The 27,788-nt window shown below is 41.8% G+C and overlaps 1 protein-coding gene across 1 annotated transcript in view; it reads right to left on the bottom strand.

The window, feature by feature from the left end:
• Positions 1–1,170: 1,170 nt before the first annotated feature.
• fer1l6 (fer-1 like family member 6) overlaps positions 1,171–27,788 on the bottom strand; it is a gene marked incomplete at its 5' end in the record, with an annotated part of 129,348 nt that continues 102,730 nt past the window's right edge. Inside the window, 7 exons of the mRNA XM_072569593.1 lie at positions 1,171–5,334; positions 8,593–8,693; positions 14,473–14,636; positions 22,184–22,425; positions 24,043–24,141; positions 25,201–25,289; positions 27,155–27,297. Of these exons, the coding sequence (XP_072425694.1) occupies positions 5,154–5,334; positions 8,593–8,693; positions 14,473–14,636; positions 22,184–22,425; positions 24,043–24,141; positions 25,201–25,289; positions 27,155–27,297 (1,019 nt within the window). The remainder of the gene's footprint in view (positions 5,335–8,592; positions 8,694–14,472; positions 14,637–22,183; positions 22,426–24,042; positions 24,142–25,200; positions 25,290–27,154; positions 27,298–27,788) is intronic.

The following is a 27,788-nucleotide window of genomic DNA, read 5'->3' as shown; positions in this document are numbered from 1 at the left end:
TGAACACAAGGGATTGTCGATTGTGCCCACGTGGGACAGTGAACAGCAATATCAAGGCACGTGGAAACTGTAAAGGTCTCACCTTAATTATTCAGCAACTCCACAAGTTCCAACCTCTCACCCACCCCATCTAAAAAATGAAGCCCAACTCATCTCCCCCACCATCCACTACCTGCTTTCCTGAACAATACCCTCTCCCATCCATCTCTGCTCCTGAAACTCAGGCCTGGCTCTTATCTGACTGAAGCCCAGACTTTTGTCTGGGGTTCCCCCTCAGGCCTGCTCCACACTTGTCCAACTCTCCTTCATGCTACAGCAGCCACTAGAATGGCTGCGCCTCCAATCAGACATTCTGTCTGGTGAGGCACACAATGGAGGAGAGGGGGAATTTGGGATTGAGACGGCATCTCCTCTCAGATTCGAGTATCTGATGGGGCACTTTTCTCTAATTGTTTGCCTGAAATTGGCATTCCCTGTGCATTTTGAGGGCAAGTTCGCCTGCTGTCCATTTGCATACTGAGCACTGATGACATAGATTTCTTCGCTGGTTGGAATTTTAATAATAAGGAAAAGCTGTATAGGTTGGAACTTTTTTCACTGGAGAATAGGAGTTTGAGAGGTGACCTGTTAAAAGTTTATAAAATAATGAGGGGTATAGAGAGGGTTAATGATAGTTGTCTTTTCCCAAGGATGGGGGATTTCAAGACAAGGGGGCATATATTTAAGGTGAGAGGAGAGAGATTTGTTAAAAACATGAGGGTCAAATTTTTTACACAGAGGGTGGTTCACATGTGGACTAAACTTCATGAGGAAATGGTGGATGTGGGTACAATTACAACTTTCAAAAGTCATTTGGATATGTACATGGATAGGAAAGGTTTGGGGGAATATGTAGCAGAAGCAAGCAGGCGGGACCAGTTTAATTTGAGATTATGTTTGGCATGAACTGGTTGGACTAAAAGGTCCTTTTTGTGCTGTATGACTGTATGTCACTATAACTTATTTTTTGTTGTTATTATCAATGAATTGAAGATCAGCTCATGTATATACAGCATCATAAAGATTTTTTATTTTAATGATTGATTACAAGCATTATACAAGCAATTTTATAAATCTGAGCAAACACATACAATTCCATTTAGAAAGACTAACTTTAAAATGTTGCAGTTGATATAGCATTTATTAAGTCACTTGTGTTAACATTACAAACAAGAATTAAAAATCTGAAGATTCTAGAAAACTGAGCCAAAACCTGAAAATATTGGAGACAGCAGGTCAGGCTGTATTGGTCAGTAGAAAACTCAAGTTAATGTCTTGGGTGCAAATTCTTCAAAATATATTGAAGTAACATTTGCATTCAAAGCATGAAGTTGTCTAAGATTGCCATAGTGAGCAGCCGACTTACTAAAAAGAGTTCCAGTGCTTTCTGTGTAATCTAACATTCATTTGTCAAAGTAAGATACAAGCCATGTGTGCTTTAATAGACTACAGTTAAGGAATATACTGCATTGCTTTGGCATAAAGGATGAAGTGGCTGTGAATTCCTTACCTCTGCCCACACAAACCTGGTGACAATTCGTCAGAACTCTGGCTACAATATTGATTCCAAACCTCCAACTTTCAACTGGTTAATAAAATCAATCACAGTTACTCTACTCAAACAATAGACTTCTATTAAATTTTGTGTTACTTCGCATTTCTCAAACTATATATGGCAATTTGGCAACCATCGCTAAATTCATAATTGCCTTTGTAACTATTGCTTGTCACAGTGTTTTTAGTTGGAGTGACATCTCCAGCCAAACTGCTGCAGAAAAGACAATACACTAGCATCTACCTGTCAATGTGGAAAATTGCCTTATCCTCAGGACAAATCAAGTCAGGCCAATTACTGCCCCATCAGTCTACACTTGATCATCAGTAAAGTGAGTGAAAGGTCATTTACAGTGCTGTTAGGCGGCACTTGTTTACCAATAATCTGCTCACTGGCACTCAGTTTGGAGTATTGCATCAAGGAGCCCTAGCAAAACTGGAATCAATGGGAACACAAGAAAAATCACTCCTCTGGTTGCAGTCACTCCTTGCACAAAGGAAAATGGTTGTGGTTGTTGGTGTTCCCCATCTTAGCTCCAAGACATCGCTGCAGAAGTTCCACAAAGTTGTGTCCAAGTCCTAAGCACCCCCTACCTGCTTCATCAATAATATTCCCTTAATCATAAGTTCGGAGTGGGGATGTTCATTGATGATTACACAATGTCCAACATTATTTGCAACTCCTCAAATACCGAAGCAGTCTGTGTCCAGGTTTGGGCTGATAAGTGGCAAGTCACATTTCTGCCATACAAATGGAAAGCAATGACCACTCCCAATAAGAGAGGATCTAATGATCACTGCTTGACATTCAAACACATCAACGTCATTGAATTCCCCACTATCAACATCCTGGAGGTTACCATTTACCAGAAATTGAAATGAACCACCCATATGAATGTTGTGGTGCCAAGAACAGGTCAAGACTGAAAACTCTATGGCTAGTAAAGGCACAAGTCATGAGTGTGATGAAATACTCCCAATTTGTCTGGATGAGTGTAGTTCTAATGACACTCAAGAAGCTTCACACCATCCAGGACAGTAGCTTGCTTGATTCACACCCCCTCCGCCAACCTCCACATTTACCATCTTCACCACTGATGAACTGTAGTAGTAGTTTGTACCATCTGCAAGATATACAGCAATTACTGACCAAGGCAACTCCAGCACCTTGCAAACTGCAACCTTTAACATTTAAAAGGTCAAAGGCAACAGCCCATGGCAACACCACCACCTGCAATTTCCCCTCTAAGCCACACACCATCCCAATTTGGAACTCTATCACCATTCCTTCAGTGTCACTGTGTTCAAATCCTGAAACTCCCCTTGTAACAGTTCTGAGACTGTCCTTACACCCTGAGAACTGTAGCAATTCAGGAAGGCAGCTGACCAGCATCTTCTCTGTGCAACTCGGGATAAGCAATAATTGCTGGCCTGACCAGTGACATAGATTTCCCCTGAATAAATAAAGCTAAACATGAAACTATCCTGAGCTTCTAAGCAGCTAAAATTCAGGAGAACAAAACAGCAAAGAAGTTTGAAGTGTGGTTAACAAATAAAAGCTCAGTTTTGTAGTAATACACAACTTGGAGTTGGAAAAGAATAGAAGTAATGTAAGAAATTGATATGAAAGACATCACGAGCAACTAAATACGTCTAACATTTTGTGAGTTAAAAACAAATTGTAGAATTTTACACAGTTTCACCCTAGAAAGCGAAGGATCTCCATTAATGTTTTTGCATATCATAGTGAAGCTGGGTGAACACAATAACTCACTGAATGTTGATTCATCTCTACAACATAGAGCAGCACGGTGCCATAGTGGTTAGCACTGCTGCCTTACAGCGCCAGAGACCCGGGTTCAATGCCTGCCTCAGTCTGTGTGGAGTTTGCACATTCTCCATGTGTCTGTGTGGGTTTCCACCAGGTGCTCTGGTTTCCTCCCACAGTCAGGTTAGGAGAATTGGCTGTGCTAAATTGTCCATAGTGTTAGGTGAAGGGGTAAATGTGAATGGGTCTAGGTGGATTGCTCTTTGGAGGGTTGGTGTGGACTTGTTGGGCCAAAGGGCCTGTCTCAACGCTGTAAGTAATCTAATCTAAAGAATAGTGCACTGTCAATAGAACACAGCCTCCTCTCACCTAAAGTCGTGAACACTTCTATCAAGCGTAAGAAATATAAAAATTGAGCTAATTTCCTGAAAAACAAAGCTGAATGGTTTAGTTAAATGAATGTTAAGTGCTCTAGCCCTTCATTATAAACAAGTTCATTGTTCATACAATGTCTGAGCTATTTCTCTCCTCATCACTTTGACTACTTGTACATCTTCCTTCAGTCAGGAAGGCACGCCAGCATTGAAGGACTACATGGTCCACTCAGAAAAGGACTGAGCAAAGATCCCTAGCTTCTGAATGTGAATTTGGAGCCATTCACATTTAGATTCACATATCCCATATGAGTGTGCTATCTTGGATGGCATGGTGGCTCAGTGGTTTGCACTGCTACCTCACAGCACCAGGGTCCCAGGTTCAATTCCAGTCCAAAGATGTGCAAGTCAGCTGAATTGGCTATACTAATTTGCCCATAGTGTTAAGTGTATTAGTCAGAGGGAAACGGGTCTGGGTGGGTTACAATTCAGAGGGTCAGTGTGGACTTGTTGGGCCGAAGGGCCTGTTTCCACACTGGAGGGGATCTGATCTAATCTTAACCTCTTCAATAACCAGTTTCCTCACAATGATTATTTCTTTTCATATATTCAAAATTCCTCTTAGATTGGAGCTTATTTTAATATTCTTTTATATTTTAACCATGATATATTTCTCATAATTCCCTATTTATCTACACTTATCTTCACGTCTTACTTTTATAGCTAGTTCACTGTCTGAATGCAGTTAAGTAAATTGGGTCCTATCTTTCCCATAGGCACTATCAAGGCTTTTGTGTCTGCCAGACCAGAGGCTTCAGGTGGCAGGAAACATCTTCATGCTTCACCCACAGACTGATGGCCTTACTAAAGCAAAGAACCTATCTACCACCTCAAAGTAAAGGCAAGTTTATATCAAGCTTAGTTAAGACCAAAATATTTTGTTCTTGTTAGAATTCTATTGCAATTTTGCTATTTCTGAAACTGAAACCCTATACTTCACAGGTTCCATTTCTAGCAACTTCAAAAAAAAACAAAAATGTAGCTTTAACACAATGGGCAGTGTGGCACTACTCTGCTAACAGACTGTACATTACCTAATTGTAGGTTGAAGCAGAAATCTTTGCTTTATTGTCTTACAAACATAATGCTACCGAGAAAGGAATAAGCTGCATGTATTTATGCTACTAATTAAAATTTAGCAATTATGTAACATCTTAACATGACAAATTAGACACTTATTAGAACCTAACAAAACTTTCAGTTCAAATAGATTGCACTGTGATTGAAAAAAACACATCCAGTGGAATACATTGCCATTTAACAGTTCATTTGCAACCATTTAACCTCATGTCCACAGGAAGCTAAAGCCTGAAGCATTTTTGAAGAGTTCTTCCATTTCAAGTAAAAAATCTTTTAGCTCATCCATTTATTATCCTTGTACTTATTGCACTAGGCAATGTGTAGATCAATAACACAATAAACAATGTGAGTATTATCAAGATTAGTCCAATTATGATGTACTTCTTGTAATTTCTCCAGATCAGATGGTAGAGGCACTTGAAAGGGTTTACAAACCAAGAGAAAGAGGTGTCAGGGCGGCTATAGGGAGAAAGAAAATCCAATTAAAACAGTTTCAAACCATTGTGAGTGTTGATGACCTTCTAAAAACTAAAGTAGCACAAGTGTTGTTGTTCATAGGATTTAAATACATTGCAAGGTTCAATAAACTTCAAGTTGACAACCTTCCCAGAATAATGTTCCTTGCAATAACTTTATCATTAAAACACACTGCATAAAATATTTGCACTGCACATGTGTCAGGCAAAGACCATCTCCTAGAAGAGGGAAACTACTCACCGTCCTGACATTCAATGGTATTTTTATTATGGAATCTCCCACTGCCAATATCATGAGCATTACCATTGACCAGAAACAAATGAATCATCCACATAAATACTATGGCTATATCAGCAGGTTCGAGCTGAGAATGTTGTGGTGAGTAACTCGCCTTCTGTCTCCCTAAAACCTATTCACTATCTACAAGGGACAAGTCAGGAATGTGTTGAAGTACTCTCCACATGCTTGGATGAGTGCAGCTCCAATAAATTCAAGAATCTCCACATCTTCTAAGTTTGGGAAAGTTGGACGAGTTGGACCAAAGAGTCTATTTCTATGCTGTATGTCTCTATGACTCCATGACAAAGCAGCTCACTGATAAGCTTGCCACCCACCACCTTGATCTTTCCTTCCTTACACCACTTCTGCAGAATGGCCCCAGTGTGTACAATCTAAAAGACACACTGTAGCAATGTACCAATGTTTCTATGACAACACCTTCCAAACCTGTGGCTTCAATCTTGAAGGACAAGGGAAGCAAAAGTATGGGAATACCACCTCCTCTACAAACCAAAAATCAGCCTGACTTAGAATGCCATTTCTTCAGTATCCCTGGGTCAAAATCCTGGAACTCTCTCCCTAGTAACACTGCATATGGACCTCAGTGGTTCAAGCTAACAATTCATCACTATCTTCTAATAAGCAACTAGTAATTGACCATTAATGCTGCCCTAGGAGAAAGTGAGGACTGCAGATGCTGGAGATCAGAGCTGAAAATGTGTTGCTGGAAAAGCACAGCAGGCCAGGCAGCATCCAAGGAGCAGGAGAATCGACGTTTCGGACATGAGCCCTTTTTCAGGAATGAGGATAGTGTGCCAAGCAGGTTAAGATAAAAGGTAGGGAGGAGGGACTTGGGGGAGGGGCATTGGAAATGCAATAGGTGAAAGGAGGTTAAGGTGAGGGTGATAGACCGGAGTGGGGGTGGGGGCGGAGAGGTCAGGAAGAAGATTACAGGTTAGGAAGGTGGTGCTGAGTTCAAGGGTTGGGACTGAGACAAGGTGGGGGGAGGGGGAATGAGGAAACTGGAGAAGTCTGTGTTTATCCCTTGTGGTTGGAGGTTCCTAGGCGGAAGATGAGGCGCTCTTCCTCCAGCCGTCGTGTTGCTATGGTCTGGCGATGGAGGAGTCCAAGGACCTGCATGTCCTTGGTGGAGTGGGAGGGGAGTTTAAGTGTTGAGCCATGGGGTGGTTGGGTTGGTTGGTCCGGGTGTCCCAGAGGTGTTCTCTGAAACGTTCCGCAAGTAGGCGGCCTGTTTCCCTAATATAGAGGAGGCCACATCGGGTGCAGCGGATGCAGTAAATGATGTGTGTGGAGGTGCAGGTGAATTTGTGGTGGATATGGAAGGATCCCTTAGGGTCTTGGGGGGAGGTGTGGGCGCAAGTTTTGCATTTCTTGCAGTTGCAGGGAAGGTGCTGGGAGTGGAGATTGGGTTGGTGGGCGGGGTGTGGACCTGACGAGGGAGTCACGGAGGGAGTGGTCTTTTCGGAACGCTGATAGGGGAGGGAAAGGGAGGGAAATATATCCCTGTTGGTGGGGTCCGTTTGGAGGTGGCAGAAATGACGACGGATGATACGATGTATATGGAGGTTGGTGGGGTGATAGGTGAGGACCAGTGGTTCATCCCTTGTGGTTGGAGGGTTCCTAGACAGAAGATGTTCATCCCTTGTGGTTGGAGGGTTCCTAGGCGAAAGATGTTCATCCCTTGTGGTTGGAGGGTTCCTAGGCGAAAGATTTTCATCCCTTGTGGTTGAAGGGTTCCTAGGCAGAAGATGTTCATCCCTTGTGGTTGGAGGGTTCCTAGGTGGAAGATGTTCATCCCTTGCGGTTGGACCACAGCCCCACTGGTCCTCACCTACCACCCCACCAACCTCCATATACATCGTATCATCCGTCATTTCCGCCACCTCCAAACGGACCCCACCACCAGGGATATATTTCCCTCCCCTCCCCTATCAGCGTTCCATAAAGACCACTCCCTCTGTGACTCCCTCGTCAGGTCCACACCTCCCCACCAACCCAACCTCCACTCCCAGCACCTTCCCCTGCAACCGCAAGAAATGCAAAACTTGTGCCCACACCTCCCCCCTTACTTCCCTCCAAGGCCCCAAGGGATCCTTCCATATCCTCCACAAATTCACCTGCGCCTCCACACACATTATTTACTGCATCTGCTGCACCCGATGTAGCCTCCTCTATATTAGGGAGACAGGCCGCCTACTTGCGGAACATTTCAGAGAACACCTCTGGGACACCCGGACCAACCAACCCAACCACCCCATGGCTCAACACTTCAACTCCCCCTCCCACTCCACCAAGGACATGCAGGTCCTTGGACTCCTCCATCGCCAGACCAAAGCAACACGACGGCTGGAGGAAGAGCGCCTCATCTTCCGCCAAGGAATCCTCCAACCACAAGGGATAAACTCAGACTTCTCCAGTTTCCTCATTTCCCCTCCCCCCACCTTGTCTCAGTCCCAACCCTTGAACTCAGCACCACCTTCCTAACCTGCAATCTTCTTCCTGACCTCTCCGCCCCCACCCCCACTCCGGCCTATCACCCTCACCTTAACCTCCTTCCACCTATCGTATTTCTAATGCCCCTCCCCCAAGTCCCTCCTCCCTACCTTTTATCTTAGCCTGCTTGGCACACTTTCCTCATTCCTGAAGAAGGACTCATGCCCGAAACGTTGATTCTCCTGCTCCTTGGATGCTGCCTGACCTGCTGCGCTTTTCCAGCAACACATTTTCAGCATAAATGCTGCCCTAAACAACAATGCCCACAGCCTATGAAACAATAAAATAAACTTAACATGAAGAAAAAGCATGTATTTTGAACAAATCTACTTACCAATATTTCAATAATCAGAGTTAGTCATGCATGCTTGAAAGTGTAGACTAGATCCCTTGGTTCATTATCAGGTTCTATACTGTTTACCTGTCCAGCAATGAGACCAAACTTACTTGGGTTTTTCCAATGGTTCTGGCTCTTTACGACCAGAGCCAACTGGATTCCTGTCAGCCTCCTCACCAGTAAGTAGATGGAATTCAGCTTCAACCTTGCCCTACATTAATTGTGCAGAAAGTATGAATAGTAGAACATTCATAAACATAGGCATAAAAAAGAATAAAAAGGAGACACAGTTTAGATTATACCTGCTGATCAGTAAAGGAATGGCAGTCAATAATTTTTTTTATGTTTAAAATGCAACAATTGATTGAATGGATTTTGAATTATGGACCCATGTTGACAATGCTATTCTGACACATGACCTTTAGACCTGGTACGGTGAAAGGAAAATCTCTGCCAATTTGATTGGCAATGGACATAGAATCCCTACAGTGTGGAAACAGGACATTTGGCCCAACACATCACTCCTCCAAAGAGTTTTCCACTCAGACCTATTCCCCTATTACTCTACATTTCCCCTAACAAATGCACCTAGCCTTCACATTGCTGAACACTATGAGCAATTTAGCATGGCAAATTCACCTAACCTGGATATCTTTGGACTGTGGGAGGAAACCCAAGCAAACGCAGGGAGCATATACAACTTCCACACAAACAGTTGCCCAAGGCTGGAATCGAATCATTGTCCCTGGTGCTGTGAGGTAACAGTGCTAACCACTGAGTCACCGTGCCACCCTGAGCACGGGGAAGTGGGCGGGGGGAGCAGAATGGGAACCAAGCCACGTTTAAGCCAGCAGAAGAACCCTTAGATGCATTTTCTTAGTAGTGGTCAAGTAGGGACTGGATGCCGCCAACAAGAATTGCTGGCAGCTCAGCAGCACCACCACTGGTGAGGACGAGTAAGCTCAGTAACACGGTGGAGGAAGATGTGAAGCACTGGTAATGAAGTTGCTGTGGAACCCCTCCCCTTGGCTGCGTAGACCCTTTCTAAATAAACAGTACTATCATGCTATTTTCTGCAGTATGATTTTATATTGATTTAATATATTCTTATCATTTGAGAACTTGGGTTCTAAAGCAGAGAAAGTATGTACAGCTTTGAGTTTGATTCTAAAATGTGCTTAGGAGGGTATGAAATGATTTTAGTTTCATTTAATGTTGTGCTGAATGGTGCTGAGACTTATTGATGTACAAGTATTTTTAATGAGGCTTTAAAGCTTTGGAGCAAAACTTGAGGTAAATAGTTGATTAATAAGGGAAAAAAGGGATAGAAGAGAAAAATGTTGTTGCTTAGCAACCAGAATCACAGGTGTGCGTGTCTTAGTGTCTGTGAAAAGGTACTGTTAGTCTAGCAGTGCCTCAAAAAATAATCAAGGCTGGAGAAAAAGTACAGAATGGCTTAAGAGAAAAATATCCAGCAACAGGAAACTGCTGGAAGAGGATAAATAGTAAACCCATCTCTTTGTTCTCAAAAAGCTCAGATGTCAGTCAGAAGAAAGCTCCAGAAACCAATTACAGCTGTTCCAACTAAATAAGAGATTTTAAAGTGAGGACATAGTGCCATCTCACTGAGATTTGAGTATATGTAAGATTGTTGAGGGTCTGAATCTATTTTTCTGATATTTGTAATAAAACAGTTTCAAGTTATTTACATGTAATATCTTTTTTTTCTTCTTGGTGTAATAAATTTTATGTTCTTCTATTAAAAGTACATCGACAGCCTCTTGTGAATATGTCAATGACTGACCTCCACAGTAAACAAATAGCAAAAATCAAATTTATGGTCTCACTTTGGGATCGGATATGGCTGGTATGTTTAATCATAACAAATAAAAATACAACAACGTTTTTGGAATTGTGGGTTTTCATATCATTCCCTAATCAACACTGGTTGTTGCAATCTTTCCTTTGGGTAAAGAATTCAGTGATCAAGACAGAAAATTTTAAAATATCAGAAGTGTTTTGCAAATGGTTTCTGAGATGTTTTTGGCGTCATGTACTTGAAATGGAGCAAAATTCCTTTCAGAATGACATCTTGAGCTAAAATAAATTTCACAAGTTATGATGTCAAGCAGGACGATGGTGCTTTTTTTTACAGAACATGTAGTTTTTAGTCAAAATAAAAGTACTGACAGGGATGATACCATGATGTGGGTGGGTAATAGTCATTGGAAATGTTTGGCAAATGAACTTAACTGTTAAAATATGCACAAACAACAGTTTTGTTTTCACTGAATTAAGCCTATACTATGCTATCTTTGGCAGATACTAATTCTTCTCAGGACAAAGTGTATGCTTCTAAGAACCTGGGGGCCAACTTTTCACTCCCAAGGTGGGCAGTTGAAGTCAGCTTAATAGACCTGCCTTGATATGAAAGGCTCCATCACATGCAGGTTTTCTGCTGACAGAGAGGGACAGGATGGAATCAAGGCGTGCCGATCCCTGAAGTAGATCAGGGGTAGCAACGTGGGGACAGAGTGCGGAGGTGGGCTCATTAGAAGGCACTCTCTCATCCACTTCCTTCATCTCTAGCAAGTTCCTTTTCCCCTTCACACTCTCCATATCCTCTCCATGGCAACTCATGCCCTCTATCCACCTCCATTTTCCCTATATCCCCACAATACTCATGCCATTCTGTACTCCATGCCAGCTCCTGGTATGTAGTGGTGCTGTAATAACAACATTTGGAAAGATTCAACAATGGACTCCTCCATTCAAGCCAATTTTGTATTCAATTGGCTAGCTCCCCCTTGATGCCATGCCATTTAATCTTTTTAACCAATCTACCATGCGGAACCTTGCCAAACATTTTGTTGAAGTCTGCCGGGAGGGTAAGTTTTCCTCTTAAATACTTACCTTGCGAATCAGCGGCCTCCATTTGCAGCAGCAGGAGCAGTCAGAGGGAGGATTGGGTGCTGTCACTAAGGTAACTATTTCTCTTAAAGACTTACCTCATGAATAGATGGAGTGAAGGCTCAACAGGAGTGGATGGGGACACGGATTGCTGGGCATGTGGACGGATAAATTCGGATCTCTGCTTTTTGTGATTTTTATAAATGACTTGGATGAGGAAATGGAAGGCTGGGTTAGTAAGTTTACCGATGACACGAAGGTTGGTGAAATTATAAATAGTGCAGAGGGCTGCTGTAGATTGCAACAGGACGTTGACAGGCTGCAGAACTGGGCTGATACGTGGCAGATGGAGTTCAAGCTAGAAAAGTGTGAAGTGATTCACTTTGAAAGGTCAACTATGAATACAGGATGCAGGGTTAAAGGCAGGATTCTTGGCAGTGTGCAGGAACAGAGTGATCTAGGGGTCCATGTCCATAGATCTCTCAAAATTACCACCCAAGTTGATAGGGTTGTTAAGAAGGTATGTGGTGTGTTGGCTTTCATTAGTTGGGGGATTGAGTTTAGGAGGCGTGTGATTATGCTGCAGCTCTTTGAATCCTGATTAGACCATACTTGGGATATTGTGATCAGTTCTGGTCACCTCATTACAAGAAGGATGTGGAAGCTATAGAGAGAATGCAGAGGAGATTTACTAGGATGCTACTTGGACTGGAGGGCATGTCTTATGAAGAAAGGTTGACGGAGCTAGGACATTTCTCATTGGAGCGAAGATGGGTGAGGGGTGACTTGTTAGAGGTGTACAAGATGTTGAGCAGCATAGATAGAATGGATAGCCAGAGACATTTTCCTATGGCGGAAATGTCTATCATGAGGAGGCATAATTTTAAGGTCATTGGAGGAAGATTTAGGAGAGATGTCAGAGGTAGGTTCTTTACATAGAGAGTGGTGGGTGCATAGAATGTACTGCCGGCAGTGGTAGTAGAGTCAGATACATGAGGGACATCAGGGACTCTTAGACTGGCACATGGAAGATTGTACAATGAAGGGTATGTAGGTCAGTTGGATCTTAGAGTCAGATAAAAGACAGCATAACATCGAGGGCCAAGGGCTGTACTGTGCTTTAGCGTTCTATGATTCATAACTCAATTTAAACTTCAGGGACAGATCACAACCATTTTTTCTAACCTCCACTAACTAGCATGTCAAACTAAGCAGTGCAACCACTGGGGATTTGTTTAACTCAAAATGACATTTGCATCCTTCATTTTTCATATTAAAAAGGTGGGGTGATGAATAATGCCTGATCATAACACTGAAACAAGCTCTATCCATCTTTCAAGAGTACTTATATGTTTATGATTCCCACAGTGCTGGTTAAAGACTTGGAAGTGTAAAAATAGAACTGGTTTGAACTTAGCCCTCATTTCAAATAGACTTGTTGTGCTTGGGTTTCGTGCCATCTTGATTCAGACTCTTGCTCCTTTCCCCATCAAGGAAACATGGGATCTGTTGTAAAATTGGGTGGTATTTATTGTCTAGGTCTCACTGACCATTTAAAAGGCCTCTGTGAATGGAGGACTGACTGTGCAAAAATCTGACCCCAATGGCACATGAAGGACTTGGAACATAGGCTACACAAAGCAAGAAAAGCCCAGCTTTGGCCTCCAGTCTGTCAGTTAACTGGTCTCAGCCAGTACCATTGCATGAAGCAATAGGCCTTACAATTATTAAGCTAAGAGAGGGAACAAACATCAGTTAGATTGATTTTGTCTGCTTCCTTGAATGTCTGAGAGAACGTAGCGGAGCTGAAACAAAGAATGCTGGTGTAGAAATTTGCTTAGGTCAGATTCCAAATACCAAATGGGCACACGGCATAGTCCCTGTTCCCGACGGATGGAAGTCTGAGGATTGTGGACAATTATTGGGATGAAATGCTGCCACTTATCACTTGAGTTGGCTGGACAATGAAACTCTAGACTGTCTGTGTGTCAAGATAGTAGGAAGGTTTGGGTGACCTGTTTATGGAAGGTGGTGGGGGGAAATGGGCGGAGGGTGGTGGCGTTGTATAGAAGTAGTGGAAAGTTTGGGGGTACCCGTAGCGTGAGGGGTGGGATTGCCAGCAGAAGGGTTGTGAAATTGGAAGAAGCAAGTTACTTAAATATAATAAGTAAACACATTTTCTCAATAACAGCAACAAGGCTGCATATACATTCAGATAGCCTGAATAAAACAGAGCCGATGCCTGCTAATAATGATGGTCAGACCAATGTTAGCAGGGGAATCCTAAAACATGCGACAGACCCCTCATTAGTTTATGAAAATGACTTATCACTTGTTTAGGTGATCGACCTAAATGCCTAAAAAAAGTGTCCACCCAATTTCAGGTTGGATATATTGTAGGTATCTTGTGGGTGCATGCAGCAATACTGATCTTATCTTATCGCCCCCACCTCCCCCAACCACCCCCCCCCTTCCATAATGCCCACACTAACATGTGTAGCAGCTTCTTAGAACAATGCGGACAACTTGGAGAAAGTGAGGACTCCAGATTCTGGAGCTTAGTTCAGAATGGTGCTGGAAAAGCACAGCAGGTCAGGCAGCATCCAAGGAAAATCAGGATTCCTGATGAAGGGCTTTTGCCTGAAACGTCGATTTTCCTGCTCCTCGGATGCTGCCTGACCTGCTGTGTTTTTCCAGCACCACTCTGATCTAAACTCTGGTTTCCAATATCTGCAGTCCTCACTTTTGCCTTGCAGATGCTGGAGATCAGAGTCAAAAAGTGTGGCACTGGTCACGCAGCATCCAAGGAGCAGGAGAGACAACGTTTCAAGAATAAGCTCTTCATCAGGACAATTTGTCCACTTTAAGGACAAATTCTGAGCCCTTTCATCTTATAAATTGCTTGTACCTCCAAGAAACAAACTGCCTGGCACATTTCACTCAGACCTGACATGAGACTTGCACTGGATAAATCAAACTCAAAAGGAGAAAAGGAATGTTACTGACTCCATTTTCTTTCTCCAATATGGTTGAAGTTTAGTTCAATGTTATTTATAACAGATTGGAATTACTGTACTTACAGTGAGTTCACCCGACTTTTCTAAAGGCCACCAACCTCGCAGTCGCTTCTGCTGAAATATTGAAATAAGTTTAGTCTTGGAGTTTTCTTCGATCATATCCAAGCCACATTTCTTTGCTGACTTGGCACCACGAGGAAATCCATTCAGATCAAGTTCAACAGATCCTACAAAAAGGTGTTAGAAAAATAAAACGCACATGAGACACTGCTTACATTGGATCGATTTTTCATGTTCTGGACAATGATAAGTAATCAATATTGTAGCCATTCCTTCTTTTAATCACCTCCATATGTTCAGTCCATTTATTCCCCAACAGTTATCAAGCATTACAATATTCTCCATGATCAGAACAGCCATGTCCAAAATCAAGAGAAACAGTGTGAAAATAATTAACTTGTGGCAGCATTTAGATTTGGAATCATTGGAAAGGAATAGAGTCATAGAGTTATACAGATGTATAGCATGGAAAAAAAACCCAATGGTCAAACTTGTCCATGCCAACCAGATATCCTAAATTAATCTAGTCCCATTTGTTAGCATTTGACCCATATCCCTCAAAACCCTTCCTATTCATATACTCATCCAGATGCCTTTTAACCATTGTAGTTGTACCAGGCTTCATCACTTTCTCTGACAGCTCTTTCCATACATGCACCACCCTCTGCATAAAACAGTTACCCCTTAGGCCCCTTTTAAATTTTTCCCCGCTCATCTTAAATCTATACCCTCTAGTTTTGGACTCCCCCACCCCGGGAAAAGACCTTGTCATAGAGTCATAGAGATGAACAGCATGGAAACAGACCCTTTGGTCCAACCTGTCCATGCCGACCAGATATCCCAACCCAATCTAGTCCCACCTGCCAGCACCCGGCCCATATCTCTCCAAACCCTTCCTCTTCATATACCCATCCAAATGCCTCTTAAATGTTGCAATTGTACCAGCCTCTGGCAGCTCATTCCATACACATACCACCCTCTGCGTGAAAAGGCTGTCCCTTAGGTCTCTTTTATATCTTTCCCCTCTCACCCTAAACCTATAGTTCTGGACTCCCCGACCCCAGGGGATCCCTTGTCTATTTATCCTATCCATGCCCCTCATCATTTTGTAAACCTCTATAAGGTCACCCCTCAGCCTCCGATGCTCCAGGGAAAACAGCCCTAGCCTGTTCAGCCTCTCCCTATAGCTCAAATCCTCCAACCCTGGCAACATCCTTGTAAACGTTTTCTGAACCCTTTCAAGTTTCACAACATCTTTCTGATAGGAAGGAGACCAGAATTGCACGCAATATTCCAACAGTGGCCTAACCAATGTCCTGTACAGCTGCAACATGACCTCCCAACTCCTGTACTCAATACTCTGACCAATAAAGGAAAGCATACCAAACGCCTTCTTCACTATCCTATCTACCTGCGACTCCACTTTCAAGGAGCTATGAACCTGCACTCCAAGGTCTCTTTGTTCAGCAACACTCCCTAGGACCTTACCATTAAGTATATAAGTCCTACTAAGATTTGCTCTCCCGAAATGCAGCACCTCGCATTTATCTGAATTAAACTCCATCTGCCACTTCTCAGCCCATTGGCCCATCTGATCAAGATCCTGTTGTAATCTGAGGTAACCCTCTTCGCTGTCCACTACACCTCCAATTTTGGTGTACTTACTGTACCTCTTATGCTTACATCCAAATCATTTATGTAAATGACAAAAAGTAGAGGGCCCAGCACCGATCCTTGTGGCACTCCACTGGTCACAGGCCTCGAGTCTGAAAAACAACCCTCCACCACCACCCTCTGTCTTCTACCTTTGAGCCAGTTCTGTATCCAAATGGCTAGTTCTCCCTTTATTCCATGAGATCTAACTTTGCTAATCAGTCTCCCAAGGGGAACCTTGTCAAACACCTTACTGAAGTCCATATAGATCACATCTACTGCTCTGCTCTCATCAATCTTCTTTGTTACTTCTTCAAAAAACTCAATCAAGTTTGTGAGACATGACTTCCCACCCACAAAGCTATGTTGACTATCCCTAATCAGTCCTTACCTTTCCAAATACATGTACATCCTGTCCCTCAGGATTCCTTCCAACAACTTGCCCACCACTGAGGTCAGGCTCACTGGTCTATAGTTCCCTGGCTTGTCCTTACCGCCCTTCTTAAACAGTGGCACCACGTTAGCCAACCTCCAGTCTTCCGGCACTTCACCTGTGACTATCGATGATACAAATATCTCAGCAAGAGGCCCAGCAATCACTTCTCTAGCTTCCCACAGAGTTCTCAGGTACACCTGATCAGGTCCTGGGGATTTATCCACCTTTAACCATTTCAAGATATCCAGCACTTCCTCCTCTGTAATCTGGACACTTTGCAAGATGTCACCATCTATTTCCCTACAGTTTATATCTTCCATATCCTTTTCCACAGTAAATACTGATGCAAAATATTCATTTAGTATCTCCCCCATTTTCTGTGGCTCCACACAAAGGCCACCTTGCTGATCTTTGAGGGGCCCTATTCTCTCCCTAGTTACCATTTTGTCCTTAATATATTTGTAGAAACTCTTTGGATTCTCCTTAATTCTATTTGCCAATGCAATCTCATGTCCCCTTTTTGCCCTCCTGATTTCCCTCTTAAGTATACTCCTACTTCCTTTATACTCTTCTAGTCTGTTTACCTTATGCATGTCCCTCATGATTTTATAAGCCTCCATAAGGTCACCCCTCAGCCTTTGATGCCTCAGGGAAAATAGCCTCAGTCTATTCAGCCTCTCCCGTTAGCTCACATCCTCCAACCCTGGCAACATCCTTGGAAATCTTTTCTGAGCCATTTCAAGATTCATAACATCCTTCATATAGTAGGGAGACCAGAATTGCAGGCAATATTCCAAAAGTAGTCGAAGCATCCATGCTTTATGTGGATGCATATCACTAACAAACATGAAAAAACCAGTTAACTATTCCCTTACGTTATAAAATTACCTTTGCTGATTGGAATCAAATAGGGCAGAAAAATAAATCATTGTCACTGTCATGAATTTTATCCATTCATTTTAACAGGAGCAGAATATAACTTCAAATGATAAGAGGGCTTCCCTGCAGACCACATGGAGAAGACAGATAAGTACATGAAGGGGAAAAATATAGAAAAATATAGAAGAAGTGTAGTCATGATTTGGAGACGCCAGTGTTGGGATTGGGGTGTACAAAGTTAAACATCACACAACACCAGGTTATAGTCCAACAGGTTTATTTGGAAGCACTCGCTTTCGGATCAACCACCTGATGAAGGAGCAGCGCTCTGAAAGCTAGTGCTTCCAAATAAACCTGTTGGACTTTAACCTGGTGTTGGGTGATTTTTAACCTTGAAAGTGTAGATGATGATGTGAGCCAGGAGATTCTTGTGGACCATAATCACAGGCATGAACTAGTTTGAGCTGAATAGGCTCCAAGTAACAAGATGGGCATTTAAGCAGTAATGTGTTTAGCACAAGACATAAACTTGATAAAGGAACTGAACCTTACACTATGAATGGTTGCCCAGAGGATTGTTAATGGCCACTTAAATTTGCTGCTAATGCTCATTAAGGAAGTCACATGGCACTTTGGTGGATAGCACATGAATTAGTAGCTATCTGCTCATGTTGCTCAGCTGACTGGAAATAAAGAAGTCTTGATTTTGAGAGATAATTAATGTTTCATTGCATTTTAGAATTCACTTGCTTCTGAAAGTTTGATGAAATTTTTTCAAGGCTTCACCAACACTCAGACATTTTTATTGAATACTGACAGTGCAGAAAGAGGTCATTCAGCCCATCGAGTCTGCATTAACCCTCCAAATAGCATCCCACCCAGACCCAAGACCCCATCCTTTCCCTATAATCCCACACTTACTCTGGCTAATCCACCTAACCTGCACATCTTTGAACTGTGGTAGGAAACCAGAGTACTCAGCAGAAACCCACACTGACATGGGAAGAATGTGCAAACTCTACACATACAGTCACCTAAGACTGGGATCAAACCCAGGTCCTTGGCGCTGTGAGGCAGCAGTGCTATACATGAAGTCTGTAAAACAAATTCTGTCATGGATGTTTGGAGGTGGGTCCCAGAGTAGAGAGGTGGGTCTCATTCAAAAGCACTCAGTGCCTTGTTGTGGGAAATAATATGGGGACAAGGAAGGGGGTGGGGGTTGGGTAAGCTGCTGGCAGCCATACCTGACCCTGTCAACAATATGCCTCTTTGTATTTCCCCAGTCCATGTGTCCCCTCCTGTATCTCAGTCCCTTGACAATCCTGGACTCACGCAATTGTGGTGCTGTCATTGTCTTGGTGGTGCTGCTGAGCAACAGAGAGGTGCTGCAATAGGATTAGGATAAGGACTCACTGACTGGCAGCTCTCAGTGGGCAGGACTTCCTTAGTCCCGGGGAAGGTCCACTGCTGCCCAGTTCGTTGCCGGATTGGCACTCAATGTGGCAGACTCTGCTAAAATGGGACAATACGGTGCTTGCTAAATTGGCTGTCCAGTCAATGTGTGATCCCCAAGTTGCCTACATTAAATTCTGTCCAGTAATTCCACATAATCAGAAGCACATAAGGGAAAACAAATGTTGCAATGATCTGGACTGGACCGTCTAATAGCGTGGTAGTAGCTGATTAAATAAAGGAATTAGATGAATCCTTTAAGAGGAAAACTTTGTGGTGAAGAAACAGGAAAGTAGAACTAGTTGGACAGTCTTCAGGCCCAGTAGGCAGAATGGCCTCTTTTTATACTGCATGGTTCCTTCTAGACCCAGAAACAACACAGAAAGTAATATTGCAGTTATTTAAGTGTGATGTAATGCATGTTCCTTCACAAGGAGGTCAGTTAGCTTAGTTGGCTGATTAGCTGGTTTGCAATACAGAGTGATACTGATAGCATGGACTCAATTCCTGCATAGTCTTAGGTCACTGCCAACATATATCTTCTCAACCTCACACCTTGGCTGAGGTGACCTTTAGGTCAAACTCATCACCAAGTATTTCCCTTTAATGAGAGAGCAGAACTATGACGACTTTGCCTGCTTCTTCACATCTTCATAGAATTGCTACAGTAAAGCTATTCAGCCCATCAAGTCTACACCAGCCCTCCAAAGGGCATCCCATCCCTGTGACCCTGTATTTCCCATGACTAATCCACCAAGCCAACACATCCCTGAACGCTGTAGTCTTATTTAGCATGGCCAACCCACCTAACCTGCACCTCTTTGGACTGTGGGAGTAAACCCATGCAGACTCAGGCAGAATGTGCAAACTCCACACAGACAGTCACCCTAGGGTGCAATCGAACCTACATCCCTGGCACTGTGAGGCAGAATGCCGCCATGCTATTGTTATAAAAGAAGTTGGTGCAGGATGAGTGAGACGGGTTGTTACATTTCCTAGGTGGTGTCATCCCCACCAACATGAGCTGAATGGTCAGGTCTGAGCGCAAATTCAAACAACTGAAATATGGAACTATTTTATTTACTGACACATTGTCACCTAATCTCAGGAGGCCAATCACAAAATGAAGATGAAATCCAAACTTAGAAAAATACAGAGAAACATTGATTATCCAAATGTCAATTATCTGAATTTTGGATTATCAGAAGAAGTTACATCAAAGAGGTAAGTGTATTCAATTTACCTGTACAGGTACTGAAGAACATGTGAAAACGCTGGCAAAAACAAAGAAACACAAGCACCTTAACCATCAGTGACTGGATATTTTTTTGGATAATGGGTAGTTACACAGCCCTTTGCAAAAGTAAGTACTTTGCAGGGTATTCCCGTCACTTTACCGGGCCATTCATGAAAAAAATATCTGAGAAAGTAAACGCATGTGCGAGGAGGTGTTTCTGTCTTTCTGAGTTAAGGGAGCACAAGTGAGTTGCATGTAAACTTTCTCTGCTCTTTTATAAGTTCTCTGTGAATGTCAGCCTGTAGAAGTTGCACATCTTTTCAAAAAAAAACATGTAAATAATGGCCAAGAAAGTAAACGCCTGTGCGAGATGGTGCTTCTATCTTTCTATCGTGACACTGAGTTCACGGAAACTGACAAATGCTCTTGTGATCGTAGGAGGTGTTCGGGACCTTGCTTAATGATGGGATTCCATATATTTGTGTGATGATAATGGGTTAGTTCTTCTCAGTTTAACCTGCAATTTGCAGAATGCAAAGATTAGTTTGTTTAAATAAAAGACTCATCAAAATGATAGATTTAAACAATCTCTCCAGTAGAGCACAGTGTTAGATCAATATGGCTTCCCCTGTTTAAGGTCAAATCGAAAATCCAAATAATCAATTATCTGAATGAAATAGTGCACGACCATCTCGTTTGGATAATCGAGGTTTGTCTGTAATGGAATGAACATCACTATTTAACATCTCCTTTCTCAAAAATATTTAAAATAATCTGAAAATCGGCTCCATATACTTATTCATTCCAGAGATTTAGACACATGAACAAGGAGGAGTTGGTCTTCTGGTGCAGTGGGCCACATTTCTACCTCTGAGCCCCTGGATTTGTTGACCAAGGAAGCTGAGTTCATAACATAGTCAAGCGGATTGAATGTTCACCAGAAATCCTTCTTACACACACCGATGGCATTGACAAGAGCTGGAGAGATTCCTGGTTAACCATGTGACAGAATGAACGTTGGAGCCGCCACTATCAGTATTGATAGGTCCCTACTCCAGTGTATAAAAGTCTGTATTCCCATCAGTTTAGGCAGGGTGGATTTAGGACATGTCTCCTTGCCCTACCCTTTACCCATGTAAAGGTTGTGGCTGAACCAGAGGTAGAGAACTAATGAAGAACTAAGAAGAGCCAGAGGTGTACTTCAACAGGAATCTGTGAAAGGCCTTTCTTTTCTTCCCAGCAGAGAGATGCAGAAGCCAATTGTAGAAGTGCAATTGTATGTTATTAGTCAAGAGGTTTTTCAATCAATGAAATGTGGAATCAAAGCACCTACTACAAACATTGTACTCAGAATATGAAAATTCTGCCCCACTTTAGACTCTGATCAAATTTGATTTCCATTTTGGTCCAAAACTAAAGAAGAAACAGGCACAAAAAACACTCACTGAACTGGCTTCACGTCAACAACCACCATTTCTGTAGCCATTAGCTAAAATATTAATCTGTCTTCCTATTTATAAGGATGCTCAAATATATACATCCAGGATTTGCTGGGTTTTTTTACACCCTTGATTCGCAGCATTTGCAATTTCTGAAGTAGATATTACCTTGGGGTTATGCTGGAAAATCATAGGCTGGGTTTTATCAACAATCTGCCACTCCCCTATTCTTATTGAGTACAAGAGTTGGGAGGTCATGTTGTGGCTGTACAGGACATTGGTTAGGCCACTGTTGGAATATTGCATGCAATTCTGGTCTCCTTCCTATTGGAAAGATGCTGTGAAACTTGAAAGGGTTCATTCACACAGAGGGTGGTACGTGTATGGAATGAGCTGCCAGAGGAAGTGGTGGAGGCTGGTACAACTACAACATTTAAGAGGCATTTGAATGGGTATATGAATGGGAAGGGTTTGGAGGGATATGGGCCGGGTGCTGGCAGGTAGGACTAAATTGGGTTGGAATATCTGGTCAACATGGACTTATTGGACCAAAGGGTCTGTTTCTGTGCAGTACATCTCTGTGACTCTAAATGGAAGCATTCCAAGTTTCTGACTTACCTAAGAAGTCATCAGAAGAAAGCCTTTCAAAATCCCAGACTTGAAGTATCAGGATTGCAGGGACTTTACGTTCTGTCTTATCCAGAGAAAAAATTGACTCTCTTTTGCTTATAACCATCTGTTTCTCTGCAGGTATGTAGTTGAAAGGAAAGATAAAACGCCAATTGAAGTTTCCCTCCCCAGTCAAAGAGTTGTAATGTACATCTGTTTCCTTCTTATCATCTTCTTTTCCCTTTAGCCAGCTAGAGAAAAAAATGAATTTGAAATGTTAAAAAAAATTGTACCTCAGATTCACACCATGGGAGAGAATAATGGCTCCTTTGTCTTGAGAAGAATTGGATTGCATTCCCACTTTCCAACATTTTCATGAACAAATTTAGATTATTTTGAGTGTGTGATGATTCGCAAAGAGCATAAAGAAGACTCATCTGGAATTTTGTGCTGGAATCCCTTGAAGGGTCTGCAGTCAATCGTGTCCAGCATTGGAAAGTCAGAGGGTTAGACTTTACTTTAAGTCAATTGGCTTAAATGGAATGGCTTAGTGACTTGAAAGTGGTCCAATGCCCTGTTTAAGCAAGCATCCTAGCTGCTATCCTCTTTCCCCTGGATCTCATGCCCTGCAGCCAACAGTATATTGATTGGTTCAGGCAGTAGCTTCTTTTGATATGTGAGCAGGCCAAGAGATCGCTTTGCAAGCGGTCAGTGGTCAACAATATAAATGGCAATCTGTTGCCATTTTAATCAAATCTGGGCTGTACATGCAACATGGCGATCTGCAGCCAAAGAAGAACCCTTAAATAAGTTTAAGTTATTACTTAAATATATTTTTAATTTATTTGTTGTTTTACTTGCATGTTTTGTGGGTCCAGGAGAGGTAGAAGTGCCTCTGTGGGTTGTGTACAACTATTTGATATCACTGCTGCCCCAGTCCTTCCCACACAGTGCAGTTGGACATTCCATATTATCTCTTGCTCTTGGCAAAGCTGCCTTGGATCTATTAATATTCTAGGTAAAAACAATGACTGCAGATGCTGGAAACCAGATTCTGAATTAGTGGTGCTGGAAGAGCACAGCAGTTCTGCTCCTTGGATGCTGCCTGAACTGCTGTGCTCTTCCAGCACCACTAATCCAGAATCTATTAATATTCTGCCAAGTTGGAGCCAGCCTGTTTTCCAACCACCAAGTATGTATAATTAGGTTCAGCCCTACAAAGTGGGGTAGGAATTTGTAATGGTACAGGGATTCGTCTTGCCTTGGACATGCCTTCTACAGTTTCAGAGCTTGGAGCAAAAGTGAAGACAGAAAACATTAATGATGTTTGTTCAAGGGAGAAAAGGCAGGAAAGCTTACCCAGACTGGAGGCCGAAGACCAACTTGTCACGTATGCACTTACTGAAGTATCTCAGTTCGGCAGAGGTTAATTGGGAAGGTAAAGTTAATTGCTGCAAGTTGTGTAATTAATGGGATGTAAGTGCCTTAATATTCTCACTGCCTGAACAAGACCTCACTTCTGAGGTGGGAGAAGTTTATTTTGACAGTAAATATCTGCTTGTTGGACTCCTGCCTAATTAAATCATCACAGCTTACTTCATTCCGGTCTCATCCAGGAACAATTGTGATTCTCGGTGAGCTTCTGGTCAAGTGTTCTATGGAATGCTTAGTTTAACGTTGAATTGTGGGACTAGTGTAGATTTAGTGTTTTTTTAGCGGTACAGACCCAGGGGATGAAGGGCTCTTCTGCACTGTATAATTCTATTCTGAAAAATGTTGGTAAAATTGTAACTACATTTTAATCCCAGTTTCTAATAAAACTCCTTTTGAATTAAGTAAAGCAAATATTAACCATGTGCAGCTCTTACCCCTTGATGTAGATGTCACTTGATTTTTGACCGGTAATAAAATTCTCATCTTCTAAGATGACATCTTCTGTATTCCAGATAATTATTCGTAGTTCGTACCTGCAATCAAAGTCCATCAAGGAATATCCCCACGGGCATTCACCACAAATGCTTCACATAAGTGCTAAATTATAGGCGAGCTTATTTCTTTAGACAGCATGGCCTGAATTTTACAACCACATTTCAAGAGGGGGATGTTTCTCAGCAGTGGGCTATATGGAATAGTGGCCACCTGCTTCAAGGAGGCAGCCATTTTATGGGGCCACCTGCATTTTGAACAACAGAGTTGGGAATGGGGTTTGCAGTACTAGAGACTCCCCATGACACAAAGCAGGAGAAGGGAAGCTATCTCCAGGGCACTGATGGACCATCACGTGTGGTTTCTCCACTGTAATTTAGGGCCTTCCACCTATGGTTCATTAAATTATCAATTGCTTTCATTCCAGTCTTGCGGTGCCTTCACTTTGAGGTTTCCAGCCATCTGATTGGACTAGCTGCTGCAGTCCTTTATCACCAGATCTTTGCAGAGAGATTACTTCCAGGTCAGTTTATCCAGGAAGCTTTATCGATCCATTGAGACCATTGATCTCAAAATCTGGGCCGAGAAACCTTGAAAATAAATTTGTCCTCAACCGAGTGTAATATCAGGCCAATAGTATCCATTTCCCCAGTATATTCCATTATAAAAGGATCCGAAGAAGAAGAATATAACAACGTAAAAGTCTAAGAAATAATTTGAAGCCCTCAATTCCACTATTGGCCAAGGTCTCACTGCGGTAAGGCACAAATGATTTCAGAAGTATTCTTTAGAATGTTTTGTTTCAAAGTGGATGATTTTTAAAATTGCATATAATTTGATTTGATGTCAATTTGATAATCTGGATATACCGTATCAGTTAAGGTCATAGAATTAAATGAGTACGGGGTGCTCTGAAGAGCGGAATAAAAGAGCGGGGAGCTTTCACGGTAAGATCAAATAATTTAATGAGATGAATGGCTCTAAATAAAGTTTAATATCCTTTTAAATAATAAATTACAGACATATAGCAGGACACTGTTCTTACAAACCGTCTTACAAATAATATGGTGCTTGCGTTCCAACTAGAATTCAGCTCTTACCTTTTTGGTTTACGAGGTGATATGTCAACAGCAGGACCAGGAGGAGGCATGTCCATTGGAAACATGTCCACCCACATCTGGATACGGCCCTGGAGGATTATCAGAAACTTGAAATTGACCAAGCAGTAACGTGTTTCCATAAAATTTAACACGATGCTTAAGTGATGATTACATTAGCAACACAAGATTGAAAAATGCAGAATTAGACTGTGGCCTCAAGAGAGGTTGTTGAAGACATCTTGCTTTTGAAAGCAGGGAAGGACAACCTAAGCAAGTGATATTAGAATGTCCCTCCAATGAATATCTCCACCTTATTTCCCTTTCATATTAGGCAACTGATCCATTTTTTTAGCATCTCCAAAGTTGAAAGTTTCTGCAATTGTTTCAAGATGTTAAAAAGGACAGAAAATTATGATAAGTTTCCAATATGGTCAAAATTCCATTCTAAAAGAAAAAACAGACTACCCTTTAGAATTCCACATCTTTCACAGATTTGCACTTAAATTCAGCCCCTCACTTTTGTATCTGGTTGATGAATTGCACCAGGTTCTGAATGGGTTTTGATTATAGCCAAATTTCAAATTAAAGGAAAAAAACCTTGCAGTCAGATGCTGCCTTTTTGTGTCCACAGAAAGACTCAAAGCACAGCGTAGCTAATTTGTTGCTTTTGAATATTAGCCAATGCAATTTTGTCAACAAGTGCAGCAGCCAATTTTTTTGTGCAATTAACATGTCACAAATAATAGGCAAGCAGCTTTTAGTGATTTTGGTTGAATAGGAAGGTGAGAACTCTACCACACAGCCAAGCGAGCAGGAATACACTACAAGCATAAGTTAACAAACCTGGGCATGAGGAGATGGATTCATTGCCACTAGGAATCAACTAATATCTTTGTGATGAATTTATATATTTGGGTGGATGTATATTTCCCAAAGAGCTGCATGTTGTTTCTCAACAAACTGTGTGGGACAAATTTATTTCCAAAATTAATTACAATACATACTTGACCAAAACCAATGAATCATCTGGAACATGAACTGATGATTAAATATGTTTCTAAGTGAAAAACAACAAGTAAGTTTTGTCATTGTACCTAAAGCCAAGCAACAGGAACGTTGCACAAAGCATTGGGATATCATCCCACAGTGTTCCAATTTAAAATTCTTATTCCTATCTCTGTAATTTCCTAGTCTGACAACTTGTCACCCTCTGCAGTCATCCAATTCTGACTTCTTACATATTTTCAATTTCCTTCACTCACTCCAAGCCTTTGAATAAGCCTCTGGAGTTCCCACCTGATACCTCTGTTGTTTTACCACTCTCTCTTCCTTTATGATACAGTTTAAAGCCCATTGCTTTAACCAAGCAGAATATGTAGTTCGACATCAACGTCTATTTGAGACTGCCTCAATGAAGTGTTTTCCAGCATTTTACCACGCTAATGGTCCAATATAAAACAACTTCTTGTTGTTAAGTAACTTAAAATTGTGCAGCTTGAAGAAACATCTAATTGTCACTGACCAAGATAATGACCCTTATCCATTTATAAATGAAGCAACCCAAAATCTCAAACAGACAGTTATCAAAACAATTAAACTATTCAGAGATATTATTGCACACCTCTGGAAAAAGCCAAACTTGAACCCAGCCCTATTGCTTCAGAGGCAGGGACACTAGTAATATACCACAAGAGATCTAACAAAATAGTGCATGCTGAGCTCGGAATGGAGTTTAGTCTATTCATGGTTGTAATACTGCCTGATAAAAAACACAATTTTTTTAGTTCCCAATAATTCATGAAAGTTTTAGGAAGTTCATGCATTAAACACACATCAAGGTGTAAGAATTTGTCATTATGGAGGTAGATTATATAAGATGAACATGTCATGTAATGGTTGCAGCTCTCATTTCTCAGCAATTAAGAGCTTTGTCCAGCTAGTCCGGTGAAATTACCTGTTCCATGCCCGGTTTATCCAAGTGGTAGAGAGGGCGTGTTTCAATGTGTTCAGGAACCAATTTATATCCAGCACCAGGAATTTCTGACCAATAATGTAACACCTTTAAAGCCAGGTGTTCATGTGAGATCACCTCCTCACCTACATAAAACAAGAATATACTTAGATCGTATAAAAAAACAAGTATTGCTACTTAGAGGTGGCTGAATTACGCACAAGTTCTAAAAGAACAAGTGAGTAGAATAAGTAGAGAACTGTGAAGTATCCACTCCAACAGAAAAACATTGAAACAAAACATTTCTTAAGTAGGGAAAAGCTAGCTAGAAAGTGTTGGTATTCAGAGAACTCCCTTGTATATGAATCACTGAAAGTTAATATGAAATATGTTGGAATGTCATCGTATATTAAAAATACTATATAGACACACAATGTCACCTTGATTCACTGAAACTGGATTGATGAAAGTGATGAAAGTGTGTTCCCATTGATCACTGAGGAGGATTGAAATTTTCCTTAAACTTGATGTCAAAGAAGTATAGCACTAACACAGTACAAAATGGACACATAAATAAGGATGGGTAAACACTCATGAAAGGATGACACATAAATATGTAATAGGAGGCCAATATAGA

This window comes from Chiloscyllium punctatum, chromosome 5 (assembly GCF_047496795.1).
Source record: "Chiloscyllium punctatum isolate Juve2018m chromosome 5, sChiPun1.3, whole genome shotgun sequence".
Classification (NCBI taxonomy): domain Eukaryota; kingdom Metazoa; phylum Chordata; class Chondrichthyes; order Orectolobiformes; family Hemiscylliidae; genus Chiloscyllium; species Chiloscyllium punctatum.
Note: the sequence above shows the minus strand (reverse complement) of the source record. Positions and strands in the feature narration are given on the sequence as shown.